Source organism: Mugil cephalus, chromosome 20 (genome assembly GCF_022458985.1).
Source record: "Mugil cephalus isolate CIBA_MC_2020 chromosome 20, CIBA_Mcephalus_1.1, whole genome shotgun sequence".
Lineage (NCBI taxonomy): Eukaryota > Metazoa > Chordata > Actinopteri > Mugiliformes > Mugilidae > Mugil > Mugil cephalus.
Window position 1 is genome coordinate 14,781,475 of NC_061789.1, and position 14,993 is coordinate 14,796,467.

The following is a 14,993-nucleotide window of genomic DNA, read 5'->3' on the forward strand; positions in this document are numbered from 1 at the left end:
GCATTTTTCTTGTTGCATGTATTAAATGAACATAAGAAGTCCTCATGTGTTTTCTCACACAAGGCAAATCTGAAAACAGAGAACGAATCTTTTACCAAACAATTTAACACTCAAAGAAAGAGCTCCGGTGCATCTGGGACTGGAGGCGGTATCAAACCCTCATATCTCTCCAGTTGTCAAAGCGGATGCCAAATCTTTAGTCAGAGACAAATGCAAGCACAAACCATATATTAGTAGAATGTTTTGCACTGTGACTTAACTATAAGAGCATTTCAAGGTTCTCTAAAGTCTATCCACTCTTTTCCTGTATCCACATTCTCTGACCATTTAAACAAACTGTTTGTCGACTATCTTCAGTCAAGTACATCTTCTAAGACACACCCAATTGATATCTCTTTACAGTCGCACATTCACTCTCACATGTTAACATGCTCAGCTTAATTGATTTTGTATCCAACTGCAGAGTTCCATTAGGTATGAGATTAAGAGGCTCTTCCCACTACCATTAGCACATGCATGGCTTCTTATCACTCAATGAGGTGAGATAGTCATTAGACTGCTTGGCCAGAGTGCAATATCCCAGGGATCACCCCACGACCCAATCAGGGAAATATATGTGCTGCATGGCGAGGTATCAATTAGATGGGACGATTAGGCCATGTCATCAATCCTCAACACCTAGAGACTGATATTGGTGTTCATTAGTGGGGGGAGAAAGCGCTGGCCATTATCCATTACTGACAGCACCGTTAACGAGATGAAGGGAACGGACGATGAAGTCCAGGTCCCTTCTGGGTTATGGAGTGCTTTATCGCTTATGACCAAATCGTCCTGCTAGTATGAAAAGCGCATGATTCTGGTTTTCTTACACAGGAACATTTTCACATAGCTACACAAAAAAAAAAATCACAAAAAATCATCGGAATTGAGTCAATGAGGGGTTCAATGAAGCAACCCACTCAGAGTGACACAAGCAGAATAAAAAATATATTGTTAGTGTATGGATAGAGCTAACTAATTAACCATCATAGAATAAGCAGTACCGTAAAAAACGTCGCTGCCCCATTCAGGTCCATCTGCATGGTTAATCTGGCAGTACAGACCAAAATTGTGGGTGGTAGCTTAGCCTCATCCTGTGAGTATGCATTAGGCTGCAACAGATCTTTGAGTTCATTACTTATTAAGATGTTTATATGGTCTTTAAATTATGAGAAACTGATGACATATTTTTCCGTCAAACAAATCTAAGGAGCATGTTACCTAATCCTTGATGCAGGGTCACCTTTCATTAGCTGGATCTCTTCCACAGTCTAAGCTTGCCCAGAAGCCTTAAACATGCCCACGGCTCGACCCGCATCAGTGCTTTCTGAATGGAGAGCCACTTGTCATGCAGGTTCTCCAATTCAATCCCTCAAACCCCTGGGCCATGCATTCGGCTTGCCAGGCAGACCATCTGTGTGTTTCACTCAGGCGTCCTCAGAGAGGGCTGACAAACAGTCAAGAGTGTCCGGCTCGGACTTGGTTAAGACAGCCTGAAGCAGTTAACACAAGCTCGTCCCTTTGAGAGATGCTTGTTCTCTAGTGGGATCAGAAAAATCTCTTTTTCCTCACCGTCTCTGAACGGCAGGGAGCTGGTTTTCCTTCAGAGCACTCTGTCGAAGATTAATTCGGAGGTAATGCCCTGGTGAAGGGTGGTATTGACCTGAGAAGATAATGTCATCATACATTAGCGGCGTTCAATGGGAGTTAGATCATAAGTTGATTTAATTAACGCTGAGGCTGACTTTCAGTAGTAGATGAGATCCCTAGAGCTTCGGAGCAAAAGGACCATATGCAGCACTAAGCAACTTCACACACTGATGGCTTCACAAATGCTTAATGATCTCAGTAACTTGAAATTGTGTCGTGTGATGACATTATATTTCCAACTGCATACAGCGAGTACAACATGCCCAGATCGATTTCAGTTGGATGCCTTTGTTGTGTCTCATTTTCCCACTCAATACCTATCCTGTCAATCTGAAAATGTCCACTAACAATGAAGTAAAAGAGTAGCTGCCCTGAAAACAGACCACCAGAGATGAGTGTGACCAGTTCAATTGAAGTCAACTTGCTTAAAGTGAAGTCTTGCGCAATTGTATTTTTATCAGAATTTCAAAAATATTGCTTTTATTTTGCGAACAACTAATGGAAATGCAGCTATTGATGTGGTTTAGTCAAATAAATGTATTTTTTTGCATGAAAAACCACCTGGTGCAACTTTACAACTTGTCTTAAAGTTACCATTTCCTGGGTTTCACAGTGGGAGTGCCATCTTTAATTTTCTTGGAACAGGACACGAACATCCCCAACTAAACAGATGGTCACTGACAGCATGGTGCGCACTCACATGCACGCCAGAGCACCTTCAAAACATTACCCTAAGAATGTCCACACTTCTTAGGGTAATGTCCATACATTCTCACACACACATATTTTACAATGGTTCCCAAAGACCAATTTTAATAAGACTGCCAGCTGGGTTAAAGCCCAGCCCTGAACGCAGGCAGCTGGTGAGACAGGGGATATTGGGACCACTGTGTTTACTCATGGTCTGCTGTGGCAGCCTCGTTTCCTCTGAAGTGTTCATTTGTTTCCGTTTGCTGCGACTCTGTTCTGCCTACTCGCCGCCTCGTCTGCTCGTCTCATTGCCTCATGGTCCTGATGTGTGAGTGCAAAGTCCATTAGAGTGCAGGTCTGGAGGAGGTTAAGGGGGATGTGTCATTAGTGATCTCTGCATTGCACCCATGGCTCACTAGTTAGCTGCCACATCACCTCACACTGCCCACCTTAACGTACTATGTGCATTTTGGTTTCACTGAGCAATAATTAACATTTAATGGTTGACTGATAGAAAATGAAAATGAAATTCATTTTGTATATTCTCAAAACAAAGAACAACTACTGAAATATAAAGCTGGATTGAGACTACAGGCGTTTTAAAAGCCTACCTTGGTTTGAAATAAGTTTGCATCATATACTTTGGGAGAGACTGGGTCTCTAATCTTATACGTGCACACATATTTGTCAATAATAGTGCAGCACACACAGGAAAGGAGACAACTACACTCCAGTCCAGTCCTGAACACTGGTTTGTCGACTGTCAATCAAATGAAAATAATAAATAGACTGAGGAGAGTCTGTGCACACGTCAGTTTTAATATCTGTTGGTTGGAGGGGCCCAAGTTAAAATCCGTAATCAGTACAGGTAGCAAAAATGTGTGAACCTAATTCCTTATACATTTTAAAATAATAATAAAAATTAGGAAATAAATCACTCAAATAATCATTAGATATTATTTTGCAGCTCTGATGTTCAATCCACACATTTATAAACAGGATTATGTTTCAGTGGTATTGTACACATTCACCTCAAAGGGCAGAGATTTGCATATATGTTCTTAGTAAACACAGAAGGAAAGGGTCTGGTAGGTCTGTGGTAGGTTTCACTCAAGTGTATGTCCTCAATAAAACTGTTAGCACACTGTAGCGGACACTACATTTAAGCCTGCTTCAAAGGTAGGAGTCTAAAGGAGGAAATGGTAGCTATATGTAGCATTTTAACAGCAATGTAGCTTTAAAATATGGCAGCAGGTGAATTGTAACCAAATATAAAATGATTGCTGAGGAGAGTGGCAGCCTGCCAAGCTCAATGCTACATCTTCTATGCTATACTACAGGAGAATAGGCTGCAGTTACGTTCTATTAGTGTGACAGACAGATTGTTTATGAGTGAATGAGCTGAGGGCTGTCAGGGTTTTATGGGGAATGTGGTCCTGACCTTACAAAACATATGAAGATATGAAGACTTATAGATTTTTTTGACATCACCTCTGCCTCTGAACATGGATGCCACCAGCAAGGTGACATGGAAAAAAACCTATTGACTGTGAAGCACCCCCGCTTCTCTTTGGCAAATTTACTCTGACTCCAGTAAATATTGTCCCTTTCCCCAACACAAGCCTACAATAAACAGGGTCAATTAAATAAAAATGGAGTATGCCAATTATGTACTCAGTTACTCAAAGTCATACATCCAATAAATGGTTGAAGTTACAGTATGCTCCACTCGTTTAATGAAGAACACACTGAACCTGGTAATGATCTATTGACACTTTAATAACAGCCACTCCCTACTCTTCAAGTAACATTTTAAAAGTTACTTAACTATGGCCAAGTCTAAATAATCCAGCAAAGAGTTTCACTCCTATGCCATTGTTTTTTTGTGTCATTAATTTATGTCGGATTTGTTTTGGTCCGACCAGCTGTCCATCCATCTGTTGGGGCTCTGTTCCAGTCCTACTACTAACTCATTTGCAAATACTAGCTGTCTGCGCAGAGTGACGAGAAAAATGAGCGAAAAATAAACTCAGCCAATTTGTCTTACAGCTCATTATCTGTCAAGTAAACATATGAGATGTTTAGTTTCCGTAATTTGCAATTTCAAAGAAAACATGTTCAAATGTCCAAGGATTACAAGGCACAAGGAAGTTTATCCACTTATAAAGCCTGGTTGTGTTGGTAATTTTGTATAATCAGAATAATAAGTGTTACATTTCCTTTAACTGGTAACATATTTTGTGGGTATTAACTACAGTAATTTAAAAATTTGCTACTTGTCAAACAACAAGAATAAGCCTCAAGCAAAATCAGCAGCGATAATCAGACGTGTCCCTGTTTTTCCTCTGTCTTCATCTTTCAGTATTGTGGGTCACACGGAGCCATACACCAAACTGTGCTGTAAGGGCTTCTGCATAGACATCCTGAAGAAACTGTCCCGCAACATCAAGTTCTCCTACGACCTCTACCTGGTCACCAACGGCAAGCACGGCAAGCTGGTCCGGGGAATTTGGAACGGGATGATCGGAGAGGTACACGCTTTAAACAGCTACTTTTAACATGACAGTCGTCCCACTTCACTCAGGTTTGTCAAGATCACAAATGAAAAAGGAAAATGTTCCTTAAACTACATTCACATTCCAGTTGGACAGTAACACATATATAGATACATCTGGAAATCTGACTGTTTAAATGGTTATCTGCTTCTTATTGAGATAAAGCAGGTTTTTTTAGGTAATCACTAGCACTGTACATTCATAAACTTGGTAAACTTTAAAATCTGTGCAGCAGATATCACAATAGCGTGCCTTTTTAGCACAAGAGATGGAAAAATGCTACATGTTCGCTCAACTTTTTCAGCCAAATTTAACATTTTTTGTGAGACTTATCAATAAAACATGGAACAAAAACACACCAGTGGGAACTCATAAATTCTAAATTTGATAAAAGCTCAATAACCACAAAAAGGTATATGCTTATACCGTGGTATTAAATTTAAAGAAAAAAAAAGCAATCCTGAGAGTAACCTTTGGATGCATTCATTTAATAAAAAGAGAGCAAAACCTTGTGTATGTGACAACAATACATACAAGTCAAAATCTCAAGAAAACAACTGTCCTTTGCTGCAGTAAATAAATAAATATATAAAAAGGAAAGAAATGATTAATGAGTACATGAACAGATACTAAGGTCATTGTGGTAGGGGAAGGAGGGACTGGTGAACAAAAAGGGGGAGTGGATGTCCCTGTGAATAATCTCCAGACAGACTCCTGTCCTGACCCTCCTTAAGGAGTTGGAGAATACTTTTTTTTTTTTTTTTTTCAAAAGCGGGAAGGCTATTGTGCTCAATGAGGCATCAACCTCCACAGGAGAGCAAATGGCTTGCATCAGGCAGGCCGTCTGGACTGTAAATCTACTGTCTCTCCATCAGCATGATAAACGGTGTTGTGCTACCGCAAAAAAAGAAGTCACCGATGAATGTGAACTGTAGTGGTGGGAGTCTGAGAGGTTCAAACATTCGGGATGCTTCCAGCCTCTAACATTTTGTAAGTGGACGTTCTGTACAATAGGTTTTATGCTACATGCTGGGAGATCAAGCTGATCAAACTGTCTTTTAAGTTTTGTCAGTCTGACCACTGGGAAAACCCGACAGTGCACAACCAACAGGGACAGAAGCTGAATGCTGACTTCATAAATGAGATTTATTTCAAAGGTCAGCAGTGGGAACCTCGTATTATGTTGCTGCACAGGATCCGATTTATGATCACGTCAGACAAACATTCACTATCGCACTTTCATCCCACCCAAAAAAATATCTTTATCGACTTTCTATTTGCCGCAGGTGTTCTACAAACGGGCAGACATGGCCATCGGCTCACTGACCATAAACGAGGAGCGCTCGGAGATTATTGACTTCTCAGTGCCATTTGTGGAGACGGGGATCAGTGTGATGGTGGCAAGAAGTAACGGGACTGTCTCTCCATCTGCTTTTTTAGGTGAGACAGTCTTCCTGAAAGTAAAGTCAGTGATGTTATGGCTATTACATCGGGGTGGACTCACAGTATATGCTATATACTGTTCAATACAAGCACTGGTTCTTTTCAACTGGAGACTTTTGTTGGATGTCCCTCTCTCTGAATAGAAGCAAACATGCAATAAAATACACGTATTTAACCTGTTGTGCTTTCTGTCCCCGCAGAACCTTACAGTCCTGCGGTGTGGGTGATGATGTTCGTCATGTGTCTGACTGTTGTGGCCATCACAGTCTTTGTCTTTGAATATTGCAGTCCTGTTGGGTACAACCGCAGCCTGGTGACTGCCAAAGGTGAGTCTCATCCCCCTCACCAGTCCACTAGTTTTCCTTCCCTCGACAGGTATAGCAGCGAAGAAGAAAAGGAAGAGTGTGAATGTTGGTGAAAAAACAGCTATTTTTGAAAAAGAGAGTATTGGTGGCAGAGATGAAATATGGCTTTAATTTTGTAGTACAGGGAGCACTAAATTTATGTCTACCTTCTTTTAACGATCATAATCTTTTCAGGGAACTTTACATTTTTATCATATTCAGATTTTTAAAAAGCTGCCATATCAAGGACATCAAGAAGCTTTGGAGAACATGTAATATCCAATCCTTTTACAGTGGCCACACAGTGGATCAATATCCATAAAACTGAGACAATTGAGTGCAATTGTATTTCAGAGCCATGTGGTCCACCAAATATCTTACAACGGATGGGAAAAAAGGCCAAAAGAATATTTAAACATATTGAGAAATTTGAAACATTGACAAACATGACATTTTTTTTGCAAGTTTATGAACAAAAATAGTTATGAAATATGAAACTGATGATTTGTAAGCTCTCCTAGATTTGAGAAACACACAAAAAACATTTCACAAAACTGTCCACCTGTCCACTTTCTAGATCCTGGAGGTCCCACCTTCACCATTGGGAAGTCCGTGTGGCTGCTGTGGGGAATTGTCTTCAACAACTCTGTCCCTATTGAAAATCCAAAGGGCACCACTAGTAAGATCATGGTCCTGGTCTGGGCTTTCTTTGCCGTCATCTTCCTGGCTTCCTACACAGCCAACCTGGCCGCCTTCATGATCCAGGAGCAATACATCGACACAGTCTCTGGACTAAGTGACAAAAAGGTACAGACGTCTGTCATTGACAGTCCTGTGCGTGCTGTTGTGTTTAATGTAGAGCTTAGGAAAAACTGCCTATGTGGGGCATGTAAACAGTGTGTGGCAGAGCTATGACAGGTAAACACCCAGAAGTAGCAATGTCATAGCTGTGACTTTTTACTTTGCCTGCAAAATATAACAAGGTTCATAGAGTAAGTGGTGAAATTGAATTACATACTCTGACTCTTTAGAAGGGGATGTCAATGGAAATCCTGTGAAATGTAGAACACAAGTGGATTTTCTGGGCAGACAGTAATTATAATTTTCTGGTATTATCTTATGCATATTTGTCTGGCCGGGGGATATGTTTTATAGGAGTATTGACAAGGAAATCCATGTTAAACCATCAGCTCAAAAATGAATTGTAGACTCTTTGCTTGCAGGCAACTGAAGGGATTAAAGAGGCATGTGAGGAAAAGACCAAGCTGTCCACTGCTCATTACTATTCCAGAAAAGTCATTTACAACGCTCGTTTCATTACACGCTGCTATGAAGTGAAAGAAATAGAGCCATTTTGACAGCAAGTCCATAGATTATTGAACAGCATTCTGCACGACAGCATGGGGGAGTTGAGGGCTGAAGTACTGTTTGTCCGGCCGAGCCGAACCCCGCAGGTTAAGTAAATGTAAATGAGGTACAAGATGAAGCTACAGAAAGTGACCTTGTATCAGAAGGGAGGACATTGCACTGCATTAAGGTAGATGATTACATCCCACCTACAGAACAGACACTTGTAAGAAAAGTCCTTGTGAGTGGGTAACAAGTCATGTTGACTCTGACATGGTCCAACCTCCTTTCAATCACCAGTTTATGCTTGACACACTGCATTACTCATGTATGTGATAGCAGCAACATGTATGTAGAACATATGGAAACATACAGTCAAGCTATAAGGAGGCAGTTCAATCTAAAGGCAGACAATGTGAAGAGTGCACATTATTGAACAAACAACATCTCCATTTAGAGGTGAGTTAGTAGCACATGTTTGGGTACAAGCTTTATGAAAACTGCAATTTTTCTATTTCCCCTCCATCCTGCTTCCTTTCCTCACAGATAATTGTGCCTGAGCAATGCCTACAAAAAGCAAATGTGTACATGATGAATGACACTATTTTAGTATCTCACAGCATTTCTACTTGGCCTTCCTGCCTTAGACTACCTCTGAATTACAGAGGCGAGTCCTTTAATGGAATCACTAAACATCAAGGTGAAGGGGGAAGCTGAATTTGATCATAAGATCATATATCATCATCTGTACAGTGACGATTTCTCGAGTCAGATTTGATCCGATCTTTTTTTGTGTGATAAATTGTTATTCGTTCCTCTTTACAGTTTCAAAAGCCACAGGAGCAGTACCCTCCGTTCCGCTTTGGTACAGTCCCAAATGGCAGCACAGAGCGCAACATAAGGAGTAACTACCCCGAGATGCACTCCCACATGGTCAAATACAACCAGAAGGGAGTAGAGGATGCCCTAAACAGCCTCAAAACAGGGTAGGTGTCTGCCAAGAGTCATAAAATTGTGTATACAGCAGAGGTGGGAGTGAGAGCAGAGCCAGTAACATAACGTCCATTTCAGTAAAAATTCATTTTGTTTTAACCCATTAGGAAGCTGGATGCCTTTATCTATGATGCTGCTGTGCTGAATTACATGGCTGGCAAAGACGAAGGCTGCAAACTGGTGACTATTGGCAGTGGGAAGGTGTTCGCTACCACAGGTTACGGCATCGCCCTGCAGAAGGAATCACGCTGGAAACGACCCATTGACCTGGCCCTGCTGCAGTTCCTGGCTGATGGTAAATTCCTCATGTATATACACAATGGTCACTGGACCAGCAATGAAACAGTAGCTGAGACACTCACTCTGCTAACTTCAGCTTTTTGCGAAAGGTAATTCAAAGCCACATGTAAAAGCAGGGTCACCTTTGGCATGATATAAAATACTGACTGTAATGCACGCTGAAGAACGTCAAGCTGAGAAGCCGTGCTGTGACATTATTACTTCTCACACCAGAAGCAAAGTTGTGAAAGAAAGTCATTAGGTTGTGGTTACACAACAGCTGGAATACACACAAAACCAAAACAGGGAATTTTTCCTGCTAAGAAACTAAAGACCATAGGCTTATACTAGACTTAAATTTGCAGCCCTCATTACTTGTCTTTTAGAAGAACGGCTGCTGCGTGATCAGATTTTTCAATTTGCAAAATCACATACAGAAGTAATGTACAACCTTATTCAGTTTTATCGGGGGTGCCGCTTATGTGATAGAATTTCATTATCCCATGCAAATGCATTTCATATGAGATTGGAGGGTGTTCCATTACTCACACAAAGTCCCCAAATAATACCAGTGTTATGCAAATAGGGCTTAAGTCTGTATTCTGTGCTCCTCATCCACAGGTGACACACAAAAGCTGCAGACCGTCTGGCTCACCGGCATCTGCCGTAACGAAAAGAAAGAGGTCATGAGCAGTAAGCTGGACATTGACAACATGGCAGGAGTGTTCTACATGCTGCTTGTTGCCATGGGTCTGAGCCTGTTGGTTTTTGCTTGGGAACATCTGCTCTACTGGAAACTACGACATTCAGTTCGCAAATCAGAACGTCTGGATTTTCTCCTAGCTATCAGTAGAGTAAGTAATCCTCAAAACAAATGACTCAAATCAGAATGCAACTACAACAGTTCAAGGTCATCCAATAAGAAACTGTAAAAGCAGTAGAAGGACTTCATGAACACTTGCTGAAATAACGTGCTAGTGACGGCGCCTTACAAACTGAATTTAAATTGCCACATTAAAAAAAAATTCATCTCCGTGTCAAAAGTAGTCGAAGATGAGATTAAATATTGCAAACTGATACACAATTTCAAAGTAAAATAAAGCTTGTATGATAATAATTTAGAAACTAATAGGGTTAGTGCATGATGCAGCAGGATGCAGCCAGACACAGACACACACACAGAAAACATCTACAAACAATTCAAAAAGCATGGAAAACAACACAAGACGGTGATCCCAAACTGATCAAGTATCTGTGGGATGATCCAGAGAAGCCCCTCCTCACAACCCATAGGACCCAAAGGCCTCCACTAACAACATCCTGCTGCCAGACACCACAGGACACCCTCAGAAGGACCATGTCCATTCTCTGATGAGTCAAAATTGTTTTGGAGGCACAAGGGAGACCTACAAAATTGAATAAAATAAATCCTCGACTATTACACGACATGTTTAAAAAACCTTTAAGAGTTGAGTGGGTTGTCCATTCTAGTTTCTGATAATGTTTAATATTGTAATTTCACCCTTCTGTCTCTCTGCAGGGTATCTACAGCTGCTTCAACGGAGTAGAGCAATCTGACCGCAATGGGAGCATACAGAGTCCAGACATCACTACCAACTACACACAAGCCAATATGCTTAAGATGCTGAAGACAGCCAAGGACATGGTGTCCTCTGCCAGAGTGGAGAACTCTCTAGACAACGCTACCAAAACCTTAGAGAACTGGAGCAGGCGGGGAGGTGACAATGTGCGCACTGGCCTACCACCCAGAGTTACAACTGACATGACCCATGGTCGTCTGCCATATATCTCAAGCATCACAGACAACCACTCACCGTACCCACAGAGGGCCATTACACCCACCTTTCCAATTCATTACGGGGACTCTACCACCCAACCGCTCCTGGATAAGCCTAGGGTGGTAACTAGGCCCACCCCTCTCCGCTACACACTGCCTTCCCGCAGTAGTCAGCATGTTTTAGAAAGGACTCTGCCCATCTCCAGCCTCAGTAGTCCTCACATTGCTATAAGAGATCCTGCTCCACCTGGAAATTTAAACCCCCACCACGGCAGCAGGCTGTATGTGGAGAACCCAGCCCGGCACCCTACATCTTCTTTCATCCCTTACAGGGAGTTCCAGGTGCCCGATATCTACGTGGAGCACAAAGGACCACTGAGAAGGAAGTTTAGCTACCCGCCCGACTGTGTGAGCCGGAGGAGGAGGTCTCATAGCTATATGTTTGATGCTGCAGACCCCAGGGTGAGAGGGGACTACGATGAACCTCGGTCCTGCCTTGCAGAGCTGAGGGCTAATCACCTCCTGAACAACCACGCCCCTGATCCAGCCGCCATGACCTGCACTGCAGCACACTACCCCAGCGGTAGCACCAGCTGCAACTCCTGTATGAAGTCTTACCTGGAGCCTGAAATGGATGACGTCCCACTTCTGGGGAAGGACAAGCTGAACCGACGCGCCTCATTCCTCAAAGCCACATGGGGCAACGATAGGATCCATCAGGTAGATGAAACAAAGCCTTCCACATCCACAACTCCTTCTACCCGTGCAGACATGCCTGACCTGTTTCCAAGAGTGGTAGTTGCAAACCCAAAGCCCCACAAGCTATATGGAAGTCTGGGCCACAACCTGTCCTGCTACCCCTTGGCTGCTGAGCCAGCCTACTTGGACCCAGCCCACATGGGTTCCTATCCCTACAAACAAAAGCTCAAGTACTCAGAGTCCACCCGGCTGCCCTCTTACAGGGAAGCTATTCTGCAGAATGCCGCTGCCCTGCGCCGCTCCTCTTCCACGGTGGTGCATAGACACTACTCCACATATCTGAACTCGTACACAGACTTACCAGTGTATGTGGGGCCACTGGCCCAAGGACCGTCCCACTACTACAATGGTTCAAAGGACATGTGCCACTTGTTCCCCTGTACAAGCCACTGTCCAGACAATGCAGGAATGTTGCCTCATATGAGTGACAGGCAGATGGTTTATCACAACAACATGTTTGGGCCGTACGATGGCACAGGAAAAAGGGAAGACCCATGCTCTGGGAGCAGAGAGCGGAGGCAGGTGTTGGTGGCACGCAGAGTCAACAGTCCCTATGTGCCAAAGCCCTGGGGCAGGGTCTCCAGCCTGGAGTCTGAGGTCTGAACCACCACCCCTACTGGTCCTCCACTAGGCTCTTTGAGCCCCTCTGAGAAGAGGGAATGCCTGGAGGTTCCCCTCAGGCTCTGGTTAAAGCAAAAATTTAACTCTACACCAATAGTGTATTTGAGAGTGCTGACTCTCAATTATCAGTGCAATAATATGTTGGGCAGCAAAATGCAACGGAGAAGACACTCAAAAGGAAACCACAGCTGGGACTTTGTAACCCAAACTTAAAATGCTAATAAAAGAAAAGGCGATGTGGAGTATTTAATACATAAGAATTTAACCTGTTGATTGCTATTTAAAGGATTTTTAAATGACGTGTTGCAATGTGAAAGAATTCTGGGAGACAATATACTGTAGACTCTCAATCTGATTACAACTTGAGATATCTCTTTTCTCTCATTTTCCCCCAAAAGCATTTCAATACCCTCCATTTCAACTAAAGAAGATAATTTTGTGATCAAATCACCAATATGTCTTCCGTAATTTTTTCTAAATCTACGACCTTGGGTGCACCGGTGTTCTGAGACTTTCTGCCCCGCTGGTCATTAACATAATTTGACTGGGATTTTAAAAAGGGAAAACCATATAATATATCACGTGTATTTCAATTGTTACACTACCCTTTAATAAAGAACAAGGTCATCTTAAGGGCCTTTTGGAACCATCTGCTGACGTCATAATCCATCTTTAATGTCATACAGTGGTAACTTTTCTATTATACACCCATTTTTTTCGGTCTGTGAACTCACACAGAATGGAAGATCAGGAGAATACAGAAATGTACGATGTTGATATTAAATGTAAATTTTCTGACCTTGGACACTACTACAGATTAGGGACAAAAAATGTACTCCTCATAAGGGTTTCCACCATGCAAGTAAGAAAAAATCTGACACTGACACTGCCTGACTTGTGTTGATGAACATTGCAGTATAAAGGTGTGGAAAAAAAGTGGTACTTGAGGCTTATTGGAACGTTAAACTAGGATTTCCATAGGTGGAGCATTAAGTATGAGACAGCAGAGGTCACCTAAAGCGAACGCTAATGTTCAGGAGCATCAGGACTCTAATCATCAGGACTCTTGCATCAACATTAAAACTGAAGTGATAAAGTATCAGTGGTGCTCTCTGCTCAACATGTAACACTGGCATATTTCCTGGACAGATAAAGCTAGTGCAACAGTATTTGTGGACATGTGTTCTACCCGAGCAGCTACTTGCAGCAGCAGGACTAATAACTGAGAACAAGTTAATCCGTCATGTCATTCAGGTGTGAGGATTATTTTATAATGTTATTTCAGAAGGTTAGCTGTGAAGAGATTAATAACATTAAACAGTACTTTTAATGGAAGACTGCAGGTTGTTTGCTGTGTTCATTGTGGGTCAATTTTCATATTTCTCATCATTTATCATATCATTTCAGTAAAGTTTTATCTGTCTTTCAAATTCCTAATGTAACAAAACAGATTTTATAACAAACTTTTTTTTAAATGAATCAAATACAGTTTTTCCAAAAAACTGTATTTGATTCACTGAATTTCTAAGCAACCATGGATAACGCTGTGGATCATCATTAATATATTACATAAATAAGACGGCAAGGTTTAAATCAAACAAAGCAGTTATTATGGAAGGATTTGATGTATTGATAAGGAACAAATGACCAACAAAACACAGACAGACGCGGCTGTGCACTGATAATTAGACCGTGACTGCCTAAACATCCGAGGCTGAGAAAAGCCAAGCGATATTATAGAAAACAAAATCCAATCCTGCCATCATTATTACACTAAATACAAGTGTTCACTGTACACAGCAAATGCATCAAACTCAGTCACCACAAAAGGATTCACTGACAATCATAACAAATTTGCAAAAGTAACACACACAGCAGTGTAAACGCTTAAACTGCCAGTCAACAGACCACGAATAATTAAACTTTTTAGCAGGAGAGCAGAAATCAGCGAGAACATGAGCAGTTATATCTCTAGTGTAGAAGACACGAAGCCGAGACAAAACACCTGTTAGCACGAGCAGTAAACACTTGATGAAAGTTACAAGCTGCACAGACATGACAGTTGCTACAGATGAGAAAGATAATTAAAATGAAAACTGTAAAAATATAATTATATAGTAAATGATTATGTGACTTGGCGCCGGGCTTGACAGCGTTGATTTTACCCTGGAGGCAAATTGGCTCAAGCCTCAAAGCTGGTAATAAAACCGTAACAACAACAAACTGGACACAACTCAGACATTATTCATTCTAACTGATGGCTAGAAAAACCAAAGCAGAAATACATCACAATACACATGCAAATCTAAAGCCACAAGAAAATTTGCTTACTCCCACAAAACAAATTCATAGCTGATAACATTGCCACTTTGCTGCAGGAGAACAGAGCACAGCAAATACCAAAACCACCACTAGCATCAGTTGCTATATTTACAAGCACATTAACACTAAACAAAGTTTCAACATGAACAAAAC

The 14,993-nt window shown here is 41.7% G+C and overlaps 1 protein-coding gene and 1 long non-coding RNA gene across 3 annotated transcripts in view; one reads left to right on the plus strand and one right to left on the minus strand.

Annotated features, from left to right (window-relative positions):
* grin2ca (glutamate receptor, ionotropic, N-methyl D-aspartate 2Ca) overlaps positions 1-13,853 on the plus strand; it is a 50,380-nt gene extending 36,527 nt beyond the window's left edge. The window contains exons 6-13 of the mRNA XM_047571251.1: positions 4,742-4,910; positions 6,221-6,374; positions 6,578-6,703; positions 7,299-7,528; positions 8,894-9,054; positions 9,169-9,356; positions 9,962-10,194; positions 10,881-13,853. Of these exons, the coding sequence (XP_047427207.1) occupies positions 4,742-4,910; positions 6,221-6,374; positions 6,578-6,703; positions 7,299-7,528; positions 8,894-9,054; positions 9,169-9,356; positions 9,962-10,194; positions 10,881-12,500 (2,881 nt within the window). The 3' untranslated portion in view covers positions 12,501-13,853. The remainder of the gene's footprint in view (positions 1-4,741; positions 4,911-6,220; positions 6,375-6,577; positions 6,704-7,298; positions 7,529-8,893; positions 9,055-9,168; positions 9,357-9,961; positions 10,195-10,880) is intronic.
* Positions 1-14,993, minus strand: part of LOC124997507 — an 85,285-nt gene that overhangs the window by 68,249 nt on the left and 2,043 nt on the right. Inside the window, exon 3 of one of the 2 annotated variants that reach the window (XR_007110978.1) lies at positions 6,602-6,739. The exons of the other annotated variant lie outside the window; for it this stretch is intronic. This is a non-coding gene — a long non-coding RNA (uncharacterized LOC124997507). Of the gene's footprint in view, positions 1-6,601; positions 6,740-14,993 lie in introns of those variants that run through there. 2 annotated transcript variants of the gene reach the window in all.